The 14,475-nt window shown below is 39.6% G+C and overlaps 1 protein-coding gene across 1 annotated transcript in view; it reads right to left on the bottom strand.

Moving 5' to 3' along the window:
• Positions 1 to 14,475, bottom strand: part of Dock4 (dedicator of cytokinesis 4) — a 413,592-nt gene that overhangs the window by 89,865 nt on the left and 309,252 nt on the right. Inside the window, exon 26 of the mRNA XM_059279518.1 lies at positions 10,138 to 10,236. Coding sequence (XP_059135501.1) covers positions 10,138 to 10,236 — 99 coding nt within the window. The remainder of the gene's footprint in view (positions 1 to 10,137; positions 10,237 to 14,475) is intronic.

The following is a 14,475-nucleotide window of genomic DNA, read 5'->3' as shown; positions in this document are numbered from 1 at the left end:
ATTTTTGACAAGAAACTGTCGTTAGTCTTGGAAATATTAATCACTAGACGTGGAATTAGCACTTCTTTAAGCATTACAAGAGATAAGACGTAAAATACTTACAGGAAGGATGGGGGAACAGACCACATGTTATGAAAGAGCTGGAACTTTCTACTACAAGTCTAGCTTCAATTTATCAACTGGCAAACTTAAAGGCTTTATTCTCTGTAACCTTAAGTGATTCTAGGAAAATAAACTTCTCTAACAATCTAATAGAAGGCAAAGGTGTGGTATTCTGGAATAAAAGCAACTCCAAACACAAGGTTCGTATTTACAAATCTAACAACACATCATGTTAAACATGGAAGCTGCCCGAATAAAAGATTATGATTGTCACTCAAGACAACAGAAGACTGTTAAAAAACAAGAACCATGTGGTAGCTTTCCAGTGTGTGTGTGCATGTGTGTTTCTTTTTACACATTCTAACAGCTTCAATCAAGCCCACAAATATTTTGACAAGAATTTATTTCAGCATCTTTAGCGTCAACACACATTAGTATATAGTATGCGGTACATGGAAACAGTCCCCCGAGATCACCGGTCCTTAAATGGTCTTGCACATCCTGTGTGTGTCTGCAGGGTCACTAGAAGCACACATTCCCCTAAGGTATCTACTGCAGGCCAGGTCATTTGGAGAGCTGGGAATGTATCTCAGTGGCAGGGCAAGGACTGAATGGCACTTAGTTCTAGCCCTGTTTTTACACAGTAGGTCATTAGCATAGTAAAATGGTAAGGAGTTCTTCTCAAAGCACTTCTAAACATTATCCTAATGGTTTTCCAGTTAATTCTTTTGGGTTTCTGAGACTTGAATACACATTATTTTTGAAAGATAATTTTGCATTTATGTTTCAAAGGTTTCCTACTTCATGAAGTAAAATCATGCAAGTGGGGAGTTCATCTGAGTTTCCTAGTCCAAAATTAAGAGTTAAAAAGTTCTGAACTTCCATCTTCTAAACATACAACTTTTGCGAGCACTGGAAACTAGAGGCAACCCGGTTGGCGGCATCAGGTAGGTGTGTGGAGGGGGGTGGTGAGAGCCTGGGCTGCTGGCTACAAAGCAGAAAGGTGGCTGAAGTGGGTGAGCTTCTACCTTAAGGGCTAGCAGCTAAAATGTTTATTTTTCAGTGCCGGGGTCCAAGGGAAGGTTATTCCAGATACAGGAGCTGGAGGTATAGAAACTGGCTCGGAGTCTTCCCATTTACCTGTGCATCTCACAATATAAAAGCAAAAGCAGCAGGTGACATTGTACTTAATGTATCGATATAAGTCTTTATATCCCCCCCTCAAGAAACATTTTAGCTCTTCAAGTAGCTTTGTAACGTAACCTAAGCTACTTAACATTTACATTTATGGAACTAGACACATTTATTTAAAGAAAAAAATTAAGGAGAATCAGAAAAGTCTAGATTTTAATTCTGGCTCAGCAATTAAATAAATAGCTCAATGGCCTTGGAAACTTATTCAGTCTTTGAGGAGTTGAGCTCCCACACTTGGAAAACCCGAGGGCTTGGGGTATCCTGTAGTTAGAAGAGTTTTGAAAAACATGGATATATCTATTCACCTATTCATATTCACCCTGCTATTTGTTTCTTTTTTCTAAACTATAGTCTCATGGTTCCTTTGAGCATGGGGCAATAACCAGAGCACACTCCACCAGAGTCCTGGAACACACTGTAGTTCAGCCAGTATTTGCCTACTGCCTTGTGAGAGATTGTAGTTCATAATCAGCTCTAGCATTCTCAAGCGCAAGACCCACGTGCTGGCATTCCTGCGTCTTCCTGCTTCCTGCCTGTGGGGCACTGTCGATTCCTCGAGAGTCCTTTAACTACTTCTCAGCTCCAGCCCTTTCCCTACATGTGTGCTTTTGTAGAGGTAGACACCAGTGTTCTGCACATGTAACTTACAGATTCCTTTTATACTATTAAAAAGAACATTTCTGTGTGAAATAATCCTCATTTGGGTAACACCAGAACAAGGGTTTCACACGGCAGTATGTATAGACAGGCAGTGATGAGGAAGTGATGTGGCTGGGCTTAGAGCCAATGGGAAGGCAGAACAGGAAAGCAATTAAAAACACAAGTTAGATGGAAGAAACTCTCTCTGGGGCAGCGACGGGGCCGAGGTGGAAAGATAAGGTAGTCATGGCTCTTTGCTAGTTCTCTGATTTCTTTGGCTATTACCTCTGTATTTGGCTCTGGTTTCTTATTTAATAAGACTGGCTAGAAATTCATCTACACCTGTGACTTGGCATCACAAGACACTTAAGTGCAACACTTTCTTGTGGCAATGGCTTGTAAAATCTCTCTTACATTTTAAGAGACTGGAACTGTTGCTGGACCTCATGGACAAAATTAATAACACACCTTGAGGTCACTTAAGACTTAAGACTGCTATCCTACTGTGTATTCAGCCTGTTTGTTCAACCTGCCTTTAAGAGAATAGTGTAACAATAACTTTACTTGCCTTGGATTTACCATGTAATCAACGTATACAACCTAAGCTAATGCATAGCTGTAATCTTAAATTATGTGCTTTTCCATGCCTCTGACATGTGAGTAATGCATATGTGTATGCATGTTATGGTCATTATTTGCTGAAAACAGCAAATAGGATAAAAGAGACCTTATAAAAACAAATATCCACCATAAATGCTAGATGCAACATATGAGTATTTTCTGATAGTGTTTTGTTTGTAATATGGTCAGTTGGAGTCAGTGACTTAATCTCTTGTAAAACTCTTAAAGATTTCTGTAAAGTGTCACTCATTCCTTCCCCATGTGATGCTTTCTGTGTTGTCCAATGAAAGAGAGAGCAAAGCCCATTGTTAGGGACAGACACAGAGACTCATACCTGGACACAGACACAGGGACAGACTTACAAGATACCTACTTCAGACAGGCACAGATTCAGACTCATACAACAGGCCGACAGGAACTGCAAGAAGACACAGGAACCGTAAAATGGAGAATTCAAATCTGTGCTTGATCTTGGTCAAATGAAAGCCAGGGGAAGTGCTTTACCGACTTTTATCTGAATGTGACACTGATGCATAGTTGGTGACTCTGAGTTTATTAGTAATGTGTTCAAACTGACACACTTTCTCTGTTTTCATGGAACTCATGGACCAATGGTGTAGATACATGTTAGCCTAATAGCCATGTGGATGCATGCACGCTCTATGAACTAGGAGAACATGGAGGGCCAGGTATGCCATACAGAGGGAACACATGCTAGAAGCAACATGGGGTATTGGGACTGTAAGGGGTAGGGGCAAAATACAGGTATAAAATAGAAATAGGGATAAACTAAAGACATATAAATTAAGATAAAGAATACAGAAATACAAGCTAAGTAAATAGGGATTTAAAATGAAAAAAAAAAAGGAGAGAAACTATTCTCCCACCTTTCCCATGGTAAGGAGTTTGGAATTTATCCTAAGGGCATTGTGGAAGCATTGGCAGGTTCTATGCAGGGTACAGAGTATTAAATCTGTGATTTAGGAAACGTTTCTGCATCATATACAGAGCACCTCGTGTTTAAAGATGATAGTGTATTAGGATGGCTCCATATAGAAACTGGCTCACAAAGACAGACTGGAAAAGGAACCCTGAGATCATGAACACAAACAGAGACATCCCACAAAGCATCGCGGGGCAGGTAGATGACTGAACACCAGACAGGGCACTTAGGCCATTTGCAGTCAGATGGTACTGTACAAACTTGCTACGACTTTCAAATGCATAACAGCCTTGATACCAGCTTTGGATTCAATGAAGGGGCATTAGTAACATTTAGCATGTTAAAATTTGCACTCTCAAAATGGAACCTTGAAATATGTCATGCAAAATATCTTCCAAATACTCTTCAATCACTGAGAGTGGTAGAAGCATTGTTCTGTAATCAATATATGCAAATAAAGAGAAGTCAAAACAATTGTATGGGAGAAGATGCTTGCTAATGCAGGCAGAGACTAGGTAAGAACACCCATTTACTAAACACAGATGTATGTTACAGGCTCTGTCAGTAGGACACAACGACATGGTTGCAACTCAAGTGGCCAGCAGACACTGAAAATACAAAAACAGTGAACAGCACATTAGACAGAGTGGATGTCTCCCGTGAAGACTGAACCACAGCGTAACCATTTTAGATAGAAAGAAAACAACAAACCGAAACAACACAGAGGAATTACAAATGATAAACATGAATTGCTAGGAATAAGCTATTTAAATGTCTGGACATGGGCGAGAGAGAAGGTTGGAAGGAGGCCAGAAGACAGTGATGCTGTGATAGATAGAGATACTGGACTTGGTCTAGTAAGTAATGGGAACTGTTGAGATGTTTAAACTTGAATTAAGGGCAGCTGTGGTGGTACACTCACCTATAATCTCCATACTTAGGAGGCTTTGGAAAGAGGACCATGAGATTAATATCAGCCTAGGATACCTAGGTCAATCTGAGCTAAGTAGCAAATTCTAGACCAGCATTGGCCCCGTGACAAGCTCCTGCCACAAGAAACAACCTAGACTGGATAGAGGTTAGAGCTGATCTATTTTAAAAGCTAATATGTGGACAATGGATAGTTCCAGAATATGTATAATCTCATGCCTACATCAAGATCCCTGTGGCTCATTATCAAAGGTCATAATCAACAAAAAGCTAAAGTTTCAGTGCTGTATATGAAATACCAAGGATATGGACAAAACTTTAGGCCTCAGTACAAGGTGGGTGTATAATAAAACACTACTGATTGCAGAGAGAAAAAAAAAATAATCGCTACCTAGTGATTGCTTTTGTTCATTTTTTAAAAAATGTAATACTCTGCTGAAGAAAAAAAATTAAACAGTATAGGCTACCAACCCTTAGGTCTTTGCTCCCTCCCACACACTTGTGTTCTGACACTGTGACTCATGCCACTCACACACAAGTACTTGAGAACCAAGAAGAAATGGCATCTGTTCAGAAAGCTAGGAGTCACTTCAACAATTACCCTACAGGCACCCAGCGTCTTTAAGCACAAATGGAGCTAAGAACCGTTAGTCCCAGCAGTTACTTGAGAACTGCCTACTCCTGAAATTCAGTTTGATTTGGAGAACCATTTGAGAAAAGCTAAGACATAACTGGTAAGAAAAAAGGAAAAAGAAGGGGTACCAGGAATCAAGAACAGCAAAAATATCCATTAAAAATCTAAGCACATAATTTGTCATTATCAATTTCAAGTATATATATCCTAAGACTCAGCAATATGACTTCCAGTTCCATGAAGCAAAATAAACAGCTTTCTCAATTATCCAGTCTTGAGCATTCTGTTATAGCAACAGAAGATGGATTATGTCAGGAAGCTGGCTTCTGTTTACCCCTTTTGAAAACTGTAGAGTTACTTGGCACTTTTAGTATGCAGTCCAACACTGGTATACTTTTTCATCAAATAGCACTATGTTAATTTGACATTTGCCTTATAGCTACTTTGTTGAATTTCAAGCCTAAATGTAGAACCAGGAATATCCAATAATCCTCTGTTTACTAATTTGGCTTGAGACATTTCCACTCTGGGACTAGAAGTGTTTAGTATGTTTAACGAGGTGACAAATGAAATTTGCAGTAACTTGAGAGCAAAGACTGGTTTACTGATGTTCAGGGAAGCACTGTGCTTAGATAGCCGTCCAAGCAAGGATCTGAGGACATTCATGAGATTCCTAGCTTTCCCAATTAACTGGGAATTATGGCACCAACCTTTAAAGATGCAGAGAATGAAATACAACAGCTCAAGAGGGCTCAGCCACATGCCTGGCTCAAGGTTGGAGAGTGGGAGCTATTCCCTAACTATTGGCCATTATCGTTGATAGGAACTACATTAATTGGGTAAAAGGTAAAAGGTTCATGTGCTTGGAAGAGAAGCCCAAGTACTCACATTCATTTATAACAATTGTGTGTGTGTGTGTGTGTGTGTGTGTGTGTGTGTTCAATAAAACTTTTTTTTTAAAAGTAAGCAGTAGGCTACTTTTGGCCATGAGTAAATTTGCCAGTCCCTCCCTAGGAACATCTAAACTTCCCAAGGTTGAATCTGGCTCATTGTTAAACCTCTTTCAGCAGTGATTATCAAAGGTGTAACAGTGATCTCCCTACTCCCAATACAAGATTATTTGATTATCTTTTATATCCCTATAGCCAACGTACTCAGTAAATGTTTATTGAATCAAATAATTGACATCTATAATACAATAACTGGTCCTACCTCATGATTTCTTTTTGAGAAGTAAATGAATTAATATTAATCACTTACACAAATGGTAACTACTTCATATTTAAATCTAAATACAGTGTTTATTGTTAGAGGTGTTTAGGTCTTTATTGTGATATCAAAATCTAAAAGGGCTCTAAAATGCCTTAGTCTTATAAACCAGTTGGCAGCAAAAATCTCACCTGAATTATTTATTTCTCTATTTATTTCTACTGTAGATCTTATTGGAGGGCTATAGTATAACATAGAGATTTATGCACCATATCAGCTTTCTGAAAGTTATAAAACTCTAATTTCCAAAAGACATCTTTAGATAAGGGATAAAGGACTTTAGATAAGGAATCATGGATCAATGTTATCACCTTTGGAGAATACTGCAAGATAGTTTTGAGGGGCATAACTAAGGCTCCCTTAGTTTGGCACCAAATTGAGCACTGAGAAGCAGATCTATTAAATGATGATATCTGAGTTTTTAATATGCATATTAAAATCAGATAATTAGCCTTTAGCAAATCAAATCAATGACCTTTGGTTTGCATTTTCCCAGTTACTTCGTTTCTACCCTTATGCCTGGAAAGGTGACTTTCTCTCACTCTTTTCCCATCTGCTAACTTCTTAGAACATCCTGGGGGCTAGCACCTCACTTCTGTGTCTTTAGCATCGATCTCTCCCACTTCTGATTATTAAACTTCTTTCTGTCTGCATCTATAAATATTCCCCTGACATCCAACTTCCCTTCCAGTAGCCACTTGCCTTATCCTTGAAAATTGCAAAGATCTATCTCATTACATCCCCCCCCCCCCCGCCCCATTCTTCAATATACGACACCAAGGTTCCCATTCACATCTACAGTGGAATTGCTCATCTGGTTACCCAGCATCAGTGGCCTTTTCATGATTCAGTATTCTTTGCTCCTTAATACTTACGATTCTAGCAGACCCTTTTAACTCTACACACTCCTTGAGTGTTCACATTTACTTCTGGAAAATCAACTACTTATAGGATGACAGTTCCTATATCTGTACCTGCAGTCCTGCTGTCTTTCTTGAACTTCAGACACTGTCTATTAAGCATCTCCTTTTCAATATCTCTTAAGTAACTAAACTCAGGCTAAACAGATCTTCACATCCACTCCTTTTATGTTCCTATTCATTGAAGGATGCCAACAACCATCCAGTGCTTCCAAAGCTTGGAAAGAGTCACCTCCTCCACCACTTCACTTTTTCTAACTAAAAAAAAATTTAAGATTTGAAATTTTTTATTCATGCGTATTCTCGTGTGTTAATGTGTGATGCATGTGTGTGTGTGTATGGGGGCAGTTCCCATGGGACCAGAAGAGGGAATCAGATCCCCTTGAGCTGGAGTTCCAGCCAGTTGTGAGCTGATGGACATCAAACTCAAGCCCTTTCGAGGAGCTGTAGGCGCTCTACCATCTGAGCTGTTTCTCTAGTCCCCTCCTTTACCTTTAAAAAGTTTGAAGGGCTGGAGAGATCTTAGAAAAGTCTGTTGATGGGTCATCCAGTCCTGTCAACTCAAGTTCCCCAGTTTATTAGGACCCTGTCTCTTGATGGGTCATCCAGTCCTGTCAACTCAAGTTCCCCAGTTTATTAGGACCCTGACTCTATGATTGTCTCTGTTTCAGCCGCCCTAGTCTGCTTTCTGTTGCTGTGATAAATACCACCGTCAGAAGGGATTTGGAGAGGAAAGGGCCTATTTTAGTTTACAGTTATAGTCTATCATCCAGGAAAACCAAGATAGGAACTCAAGGTAGGAAGTGGAAGCAGAAACCAACAGAGAAACACTTCTTTCTGGCTTCCTTCCTCTGGCTTACTCACTCACCTTTCTTACAGAGTCCAGGTCTACCTGCCTAGGGAAAGCATACTCACAGTGGGCGGGGCCCTCCTACACCAATTAAAAACTTAAAAAATGCCTCATAGCCACTGACCACAGGCCAGTATGATCCAGCCACTTCCTCAGCTGAGGCTCCCCCTTCCTCAGTGACTCTGGGTTGTATCAAGTTGACAGCTAAAGCTAACTCTGACACGTGTCACAGTCATTTCTAGCTTAGATTACTATATCGAATTCTTTATATGGTTCTGTCTCCTATTTGGACCTTGGCTAATCCATTTTCATTTGTGTAACCAGACAAATGTGATCACATTTCTCCCTTCTTAAAACCATCCATGCCCTCAAAATAAAGTCCATATCCACTCCCAGACTTTTATGTTTTATGATGCTGTTTCTAGAGGCTTTATGCTCCATCAAATAGTGAACATATATTGCCTGAATGCCTAGGGATGTGACCTCAGTGCAATGAACCAACCAGAGCTTTAAATATCAAGTAATTTAAAACCCAGTGGCTGGAAGTCACATAAACAAACAAACAATTCCAGGTTCCAGTACATGTTAAAAAGCTACATTAATGAGGTATGTGCTATATCAGGGCATTGAAGTGATAGTTCATTCATTTGTTTATTCATTTTACAGTGCTGGGGAATGGACCAAGTCCCATCTGAATGTTGGGCAAGCTGTATCTGCAGCCCAAGCAGAAGTGTAATTATGAGCATAGTTCTAATTAATCTATTCTCATCTAACACCTCCCTTGGAAAAATTTTCCTATTGGCTGGAGTCTGGACTGACAGCAAGTCCTACTTGTTATATAGTATTATGTGTGCTTGCCCTGTATGGTCACCACTCAAGGTGTTTATAACAAATGTCAATGGTCCCCTAGAACAACAAGACATCTTGTGCCTGGCCACATTCCCAGTGCCAGGATGAGGGCTTTCTATGTACGAGGTTCTCAGTCTATATTTCCTGAACAACAGATTAAGAATTAGTATCCTTAAATAATTCTCCTGGTTTGAAGGTCAGGTCATAGAGGAAACTATATGTTCTTTGAAATATGATGCCACTTTACTGAAGTAAAACCGACATGAAACACTTCACTCATGATTTCCATTTGCTTTTGGTCAATATGAACAGTAAGGCATTAAACATAAACTGGACTAAACTAATAATGTCATTTGATCTGTGCTTCTATATTTTTGAATTCCCAGGCCATATACAAAAATGTAGGCTTCTTTAGGGAAAACTGGAGACATGAAACCACAGACTTCTTATGTAAAATATATTTTTCTTTTAATTATCTTAGGTAGTCAAATTTTGATGAAAGTTAATTAGACTACCATCTTCCTTTTGACACACAGATTTTCCTACCTTGAGCAGGTAAGTTCTCAGACCTTCTGTGTACTTGTAATTCTAAATGATTCTGTTTCTCTTGACTAGAGAAAGTTGTGGCTAAAATTTCTCATTCTTACAGGAGGAAACAGGCTAATCTGTTTAGATCTTCCCTCCTGTCTTCTACTAAGACAACATTTCCGGTCCACATGTAAGAGTTATTCACTTGCCTTCCCAGTTCTATTAATCTGTTTCTAATTTACATACTTTGACAAGATGTGATTAAAATCTGATGTTTCTCCAAAATAATGGCTAATAGCTTTGTTTAACTAAGTAAAAGAAATCCCAGGCCGGGCAATGGTGGCGCACACCTTTAATCCCAGCACTCGGGAGACAGAGGCAGGCGGATCTCTGCAAATTTGAGGCCAGCCTGGTCTATAGAGTGAGCTCCAGGACAGGACAGGCACCAAAACTACCCAGGGAAACCCTGTTTCCAAAAAAAAAAAAAAAAAGAAAAGAAATCTCAAGAGCCAATATAGAAAAGAAGATCTGTTGGTATGACTGAGAAAAACCAGAACTTAATGGGAAGAGGTAAAACAACTGCCAGAGCATAATTCTGAACAGTGAAGAGTAAGGACAAGAGAAAGTAAAAGGAGGAAAAGATGTAAACATCACTTACCCGCAGTTCTTCCTTTGTATTGAAACTATTCAGAAGTTGCTGATAATGTCTATCCGTCATTTGTCGTAACAGGGAAAGGAGACAGGCAACAAATTCCCCCTAAGGAAAAAAAATCCCATGTTTTAAGGGAAGGACATACGAGACTATCAGTAACTTAGTATAAACTGCTCTCAAAGAGAAGACTTTACAAACTTGCTATGATCCCAAATTTACTCTGTGATGTCTCCTGATCTAAATCACCCTTATTGTAGTCAAAATTGTCCATGTGATGACCACTATCTGTATATGTGGTATATATGAAGTTTTTTATTTGAGTATATTTACTATGGGGAAATCTTTTCTCTTGGGAACTAACTACATTTAGGTAAGGAAGTACCATTATTTAAGCAGTTAATATACCTCCATTTTTTTATATCATTCAAGATTCATACCAGTGCTATGTGGTAGAGGATGAACACTTAAGAAAAGTCAAAACATATGTTCAACATGGCATAAAGTGCTGTGTGTGGTGGTGGGTACCTGTGTTTGGCTGGCTAAAACAGGAGTTTCATGAGTTTGAGGCCAGCCTGGAAATGTGAGAACTTGTCTCAAACAAACAAACAAACAAACAAAAAACTAAATGAAACCAGAAACTCTAAAACAAACAACGAAAAAAACTCAGACCAAAATATACTAAAAGAGGGTTAAATAGTACAGCCTGAGACAGAGCTAGGCATTAGCAGAGCTGGAGTCATCCCCGGGTCTTTTTTACCCCAAATCTCTTCTAATTCCACATTCCTTTTCTGAACTTCCCAGACCCCTTGAACTCATCAGAACACTGGTCTCGCGACTCACTGGGTAAAGGACCCCATACACTGCCTGATGGTGGCTTCAGTCTCCCTTTAGACACGGTTTTAAGTTAACAGTCACTCTGTGTTTGAGCTCTATGTCACGGACTCCTGTGCAGTGCAATGCTTAAAAATGAAAAAGGGAAGTGCACACACCATCCTTAGATTGGAAGAGTGACAGACACTGCTGTAACTTGCATTTTCGAATATACTTCCAACTTGCAATTATTGTTTCTAATGTAACCATTTTTTCTCAACAAAGAACTTAGCTACTTCTACATGGGAAACAACACAAAACCATGCAGACAGAACAGGAGAAACCACTGCTGCCTAACTGGATGGGCTCACAGAAGCTCACTTTAACTGGGAGACAGGTTTGAGTGCACATGGAAAAGACTATAGTATGGAGTTAAAACTGGAGACTAGAAGACCTGAGAAGTAGATTTTACAGCTCAGGCAGCTGGGCTAGCTCAGGCAAATGTTTTCCTGCCGGTTTTCACAAGAACCCATAGAATACAACTTAATGGTTCTGTCAGAGAAATCTGAGATTTCTTTGCATGCAGACAGTCACTTGTGACACACAGATATGTCAAACAGTTGCCCTTGGACATTAGAGTAAATCTACAAAAGTCTGCCATATGGGTCATGTTAACAGTTTGGATCTGAATAACCCATAGGCTATATACAGAGTACTTGTGCCAAGGCTGGCCCACTTCAGGAGGCTATGAAACCATTGGGAACGGGGTCTGGCGGGTAGAAACAGGTTACTAGGGGCAAGCCTTCGCAGGCTCTAGCCTGGACCCTGGTTCCAGGTCTGCTCTCTGTTTCCTAATTCAGCATGAGGAGGACAGCCACCAACGCAAGCTCCAGGTGCTATGGACGGAGCCCCCTTGGCACACCTCCATTTGGTAAGTACATCACTCTGAAATCCTGACCTCAAGTCTTTCTTCCTATAAACTGTTAGGTATTCTGTCACATTGACACAAAGTAACTAATGCAGTCTAGCAGGATGATCTCCCAAGCCCAACATACTATCCTGTCAATGTGTAAAAGAATTCTGGATACTTCACACCAGACAAAATATAAGGGAAAGGCTACTGCTATCTTACTGCAAACATGGTTTTGATAACACAAGCTTCGGAGAACTTCAGGTGACATTATGACCATTTTCTCCTAAGCCAGGGAGCAAGCACTTTTTCTGGTAGCCTAGCACAGGGATCGCAGGGATTTGTGAAGAAAAAAAATGCGCTAGGTGTAAACACAGACTTCATTTGTCTGAGACATTTGCTGTGTCGCGGTAAGAGAGAGCTGTAGAAGTCCAGAACGGGTCCCAGGCAGGCAAAGAACAGTGGAAGCAGAGAGAAGGGGAGAGAGTGGAATGCTGAGGCTGACGGAGAACAGAAGGCTACTGAGAGCCGAGGAAGAGAAACTGGAGGCTGAGGTTGCTGAGAAGGTTCCAGAGGCGTGTCAAATCTTTAAAGCAGAGGGTCTCAGCCCCTCCACGGCCAGAAGCTGTAACACTGGACACTGACAAGGGCTCAGGAATCCCGACTCCCTAGGTATGCATGCGTAAGAGATACATAGGGCTAAGAGTCTGGCTACCTGGGACAGAGTTCTAACACTTGAGGGAACCACCTGCTACTGCTCCCAACCATTGCGGCCACTCTCCATCAAATGCTGAGGATATAATGTTGCCAAAGACCAGCATTTGAAGATCTTCTCCCTCGGTAACCGTGGTTTCTATTTAGGCAAAGCAAAATGAGCTCAGCCAGCTAAGTAATAAAAGGGGATGGAGAGGGTCCGCTAATTGATTTTTGTGTGGTAAATATGTTCATTATCTTATTTATTGTAATGTTTCCTAAGTAAACACAATATATTAAGTCATATTTTTAAAAAATATAAAATTCATTCTTTTTCAAATTTATTGTATTGACAATAAAAATCTTTCCAAAAGGCATTGTTAACACTATGATTTATGGAAAGATACTATGTATACGTTACTTAGACTTTGCACTGTCAAGTTCATTCCTTACTAGAGTTGGGTGGACACTCTCAAACATAATAATCAGGTTTCACAACTAGCAAACGGCAAAGCTTGGATGTGAATGTACATGGCTTTGGTTCTAGAAGGCTGTACTCAGTGGCTTCTTTCCTACTTCCAGATTGGTTTCATGTAGGAAACACACCTGAATTTAGAGGGCATGGCTCAAACATATATAAATACAGAAGAATCTATCTATTGCTAATACTGCTTAATCTATTATGGTCTTTCCTAGAATGCAGATTAGTTGATAGAGGTTCAATCATTCTTTCTTGTTAGTTTTTGATATCGTATGCAAACTATTTAACTCATTTAGTACATTATTAATATACTTAAACACTTATTTCAACACAACTATAAATACTAAAATACTTTAAGTTTGAAAATTACATACCCTAGATCATAATTTTAATAATAACAACAAAAAATTAGCAAATAGACCTTCAGTAGCTTATTATAATCTATGTACATTGATGAACTCTTTGAATCCAAGCTATTAACTATGTCTGTTGTGTCTGGGCTAGACCCATTGTAAATAACTTATCATTATGGCATCTAGTCTCTGGCCCATTTATGATATGCTATCAATGTTAACACTTACAATTCACTGTCATTTACCCACATAAACTATTTTGGAACCTCGAGTCCTTGTTCCAGGAGATTAGGTGTCTAATATTTTACTTCTATCTTTTTCTACTATTATGTAATTTTCTTTACTTTTAAGATACTTTAATAATATGTTCATGTGAATTCTCATCATTTGTTAAAAAAAATAATAAAAATAAATCATTAGCCGAGATTCACTTACTTGACAAGTTGCCTCTAAAACTCAGTAGTCTTCAGTGGCTTTTATCCATTTTTATGTACAGAAAACAATGGGTATTTCTATCAATAACTACCAGAATATTTTAAGACTACATCAAAAGTCTTCAAGAAAGCTTTTCTTAAACATATGCCTTTTTTTCCCAGGTATTTCCTAGACAATGCTACCCTTGTCTTCTCTAATCACAAACCAAAACCAGTACCTGAGACTTTAGATAGGCATGCCAGAGAGTGTTAGACAGGCCCAATGGTGAGTGGTTACCCACTACACAGGGCATTTAACGCAGTCATGCTGTGGGATGTTCTATATGGCAAATGTGTTGCTGATTAGTCAATAAATAAAACACTGATTGGCCATTGGCTAGGCAGGAAGTGTAGGCGGGACAAGGAGGAGAATAAAGCTGGGAAGTGGAAGGCTGAGTGAGAGAGAGACACTGCCAGCCGCCAAGATGACAAACAGCATGTGAAGATGCCGATAAGCCATGAGCCATGTGGCAAGGTATAGATTAATGGAAATGGATTAACTTAAGCTGTAAGAACAGTTAGCAAGAAGCCTGCCACGACCATACAGTTTGTAAGCAATATAAGTCTCTGTGTTTACTTGGTCAGGTCTGAGCGGCTGTGGGACTGGCAGGTGAGAGAGATTTG

The sequence above is a fragment of the Peromyscus eremicus genome, chromosome 14, assembly GCF_949786415.1.
Source record: "Peromyscus eremicus chromosome 14, PerEre_H2_v1, whole genome shotgun sequence".
Lineage (NCBI taxonomy): Eukaryota > Metazoa > Chordata > Mammalia > Rodentia > Cricetidae > Peromyscus > Peromyscus eremicus.
Note: the sequence above shows the minus strand (reverse complement) of the source record. Positions and strands in the feature narration are given on the sequence as shown.